The sequence below is a fragment of the Nyctereutes procyonoides genome, unplaced genomic scaffold (assembly GCF_905146905.1).
Source record: "Nyctereutes procyonoides isolate TBG_1078 unplaced genomic scaffold, NYPRO_anot_genome, whole genome shotgun sequence".
NCBI classification, from domain to species: Eukaryota; Metazoa; Chordata; class Mammalia; order Carnivora; family Canidae; genus Nyctereutes; species Nyctereutes procyonoides.
The window spans coordinates 22,296,733-22,299,444 of NW_026575034.1; the positions used below are offsets into that span (position 1 = coordinate 22,296,733).

Genomic DNA, 2,712 nt, shown 5'->3' on the forward strand with positions numbered 1-2,712 from the left:
CTCTGCAGTTCCCTTCCTCAATGTGTCTTGGAGCCTAGAAGCTACCGGGGATCCCTGGGTGGCGCAGCGGTTTGGTGCCTGCCTTTGGCCCAGGGCACGATCCTGGAGAGCCGGGATCAAATCCCACATCGGGCTCCCGGTGCATGGATCCTGCTTCTCCCTCTGCCTATGTCTCTGCCTCTCTCTCTTTCTCCCTCTGTGACTATCATAAATAAATAAAAAAAAATTAGAAGCTACCGTCCTCTGCTAGCACTGGGGCTAACAATGCTGGTGTGAAGAGTATATGCTCTCTCCTCCTCATTGCAACCCTTCTAGTAGACCACCCTGCTCATAGCACTTGTATTGAAAGATTTCATGTGTTGAGGGGTGAGGTGGGCATGAGCACTGAAAGGGATGCATATCATAAATAATAAGTATTGGATATTATTGTAAATGCTCTCTGTCCCTCTAAAGATCCCCTTAATAATTTTTATAGATATTTTCACTTTTAGTCTGTCTCTTCATGTTTCTGCCTACTTAACACATTTTTCTCTCTATAGTTGCAAATCTCTGTTTCAGAATTTACGTGTTGTCCTTTTAAAGTAAGTCAGTTCTCTGTTTTGACCTCTTCTTCCTATTCATATTCAGTGAACTCATATTCCACAAGTAAACAGATCATCAGGGAATTTTTTATACATAGGATAATCTCCTTCAAAAGATTGCACCATTTCCCAGGTATGTAAAAGCACCTGTATGTAGTTTTCACTTTGAATATTATTAGCTTACTTTTTCTTTCTTGTTACATTAATATCCTCTATAAAAGGTTTAGCTTTCCCATAGCATATTTAAACATCATTCTGAACTCTTGGTAGAAAATAAAAGGATGACCCTTTCTCTTATTTGCTTGGTTTTCACTCCATAGACAATGGGGTTGAGTGCAGGTGGGATAACTACATAGAGGTTGGCAAACATGATGTGAAATGTACGAGGTACATTATGCCCAAAACGATGGGTAAGGATGGAGAAGAATGCTGGTATATAGAACATGAGGATGACACAGACATGGGAGCCACAGGTGCCAAGGGCCTTCTGGCGGGCATCTCGGGAGGGCAAGCGGAAGACCGCACAGAGGATGAGGGTGTAAGAAACGGCAATGAGAATCACATCTGAGATGACTGTCATGATGGGAACACAAAAGCCATACCAGATGTTGATGGAGATGTCAGCACAGGCGAGCCGGGCCACACCTATGTGCTCACAGTATGTGTGTGGTATGATGCGTGTCCCACAGAAAGGCAAGCGTGTAAGCAAGAATATAACTGGCAGGACGATGCAGAAGCTTCGAGAGGAGATGCCCACTGCAATCTTGGTGATGGTCCTGGGGGTCAGAATAGTGGTATATCTCAGCGGGGAGCAGATGGCCACATAGCGATCAAATGCCATGGCCATCAAGATGGCTGAATCTAGGACAAAGCTACAGTGGTGGAAGAACATTTGTGTAAGACACCCTGGGAATGTGATTTCTCGAGCCCCAAGCCAAAAGATACTGAGTGTTTTGGGAACACCAGCTGTGGACAGGATGAGATCAGTCATGGCCAGCATGGAGAGAAAGAAAAACATGGGTTCATGAAGGCTACGTTCCACTGTGATGAGGTAGAGAAGGGTACAGTTTCCCACAAGGGCCACAACATAGATGATACAGAAGGGAATTCCAATCCACACGTGGCAATGCTCCAGGCCTGGGATTCCCACCAGAATGAAGGGTCCTGGGTTGTAATTGCTCAGGTTGAAAATGATCATGGCAGACATGATGACCTAAATACAGGTCCTGGGGACAGAGGGCAGTAGAGGAGAGTTAGGGTCACTTGAGTCTCTCTCATTTCCAACATCCATCATTATTGACTCTTAAATATAACAAGACCATATCAGTTAAGTAGAATACTGTTGGAATAAATAAAGATTTGTGTTGAGACAACAGCAGGTAGTTTGCATAAACTAGCATTGCCTCTGATATACTGAGACAGTCATTCTACCTCAAGAGAGGATGTTCCTTCTTCTAGCCATCTTGGCTATTTTACACGACTTTTCCAGGCAGCCTTCCAGACTGGCTGCAATTCCTCTCTCATGATATAATATACCTCTGATATAAGTTAAAAATTATAGTGTATACTTTTTTATGGTGGAAATAAGTTAGTCTTGACAAGATCTTGACATGATTTGCTTGTCCTGTCATGTGGAATACCAAAATTTGCCTCACCATAAATATTTGCTCTTTTAATGCTGCTGGATGGCTATGGCTCTTACATATGTGTGATAAACATTCTTTTGGATGAGTTAAAAATCCAAAAATTTAGTTAATTCAAAAAACAGAGGCCGAGTTCTTAGCCTATGCTGAACAATGTAGAACTTAAATAAAATTTAGAAAAGTTCCATAGAGATGAGGTTCATGAGTCTCTGCTCTACCCCCACACCCAAAAAATAATTTTCATGACCCTCTACACTAAACAGCTGCATAACATTCTATTATGTTGGCTTAGTAACACACTTTGTCAATGTTTATTTCCAAAAGAAGGCACTGAGGGGGGGCACTCGACGGGATGAGCACTGGGTGTTATTCTGTATGTTGGCAAATTGAACACCTTTAAATAAAAAATAAATTTATTATTAAAGAAAAACAAAAGTTGGATTGTTTCCTTGCAAATCCATATTCTATTGGATAGATACACAGATGTT

At 42.0% G+C, this 2,712-nt stretch overlaps 1 protein-coding gene across 1 annotated transcript; it reads right to left on the reverse strand.

Moving 5' to 3' along the window:
• Positions 1-831: 831 nt before the first annotated feature.
• Positions 832-1,788, reverse strand: LOC129505049 (olfactory receptor 52H1). The gene has a single exon (XM_055317978.1). It carries the CDS (start codon positions 1,786-1,788, stop codon positions 832-834), a length of 957 nt encoding a protein of 318 aa, XP_055173953.1.
• Positions 1,789-2,712: the final 924 nt, after the last annotated feature.

Bases quoted from the DNA above. Each gene is read 5' to 3' on its own strand.
- LOC129505049 (XM_055317978.1), bottom strand. From the start codon at position 1,788: ATGTCTGCCATGATCATTTTCAACCTGAGCAATTACAACCCAGGACCC.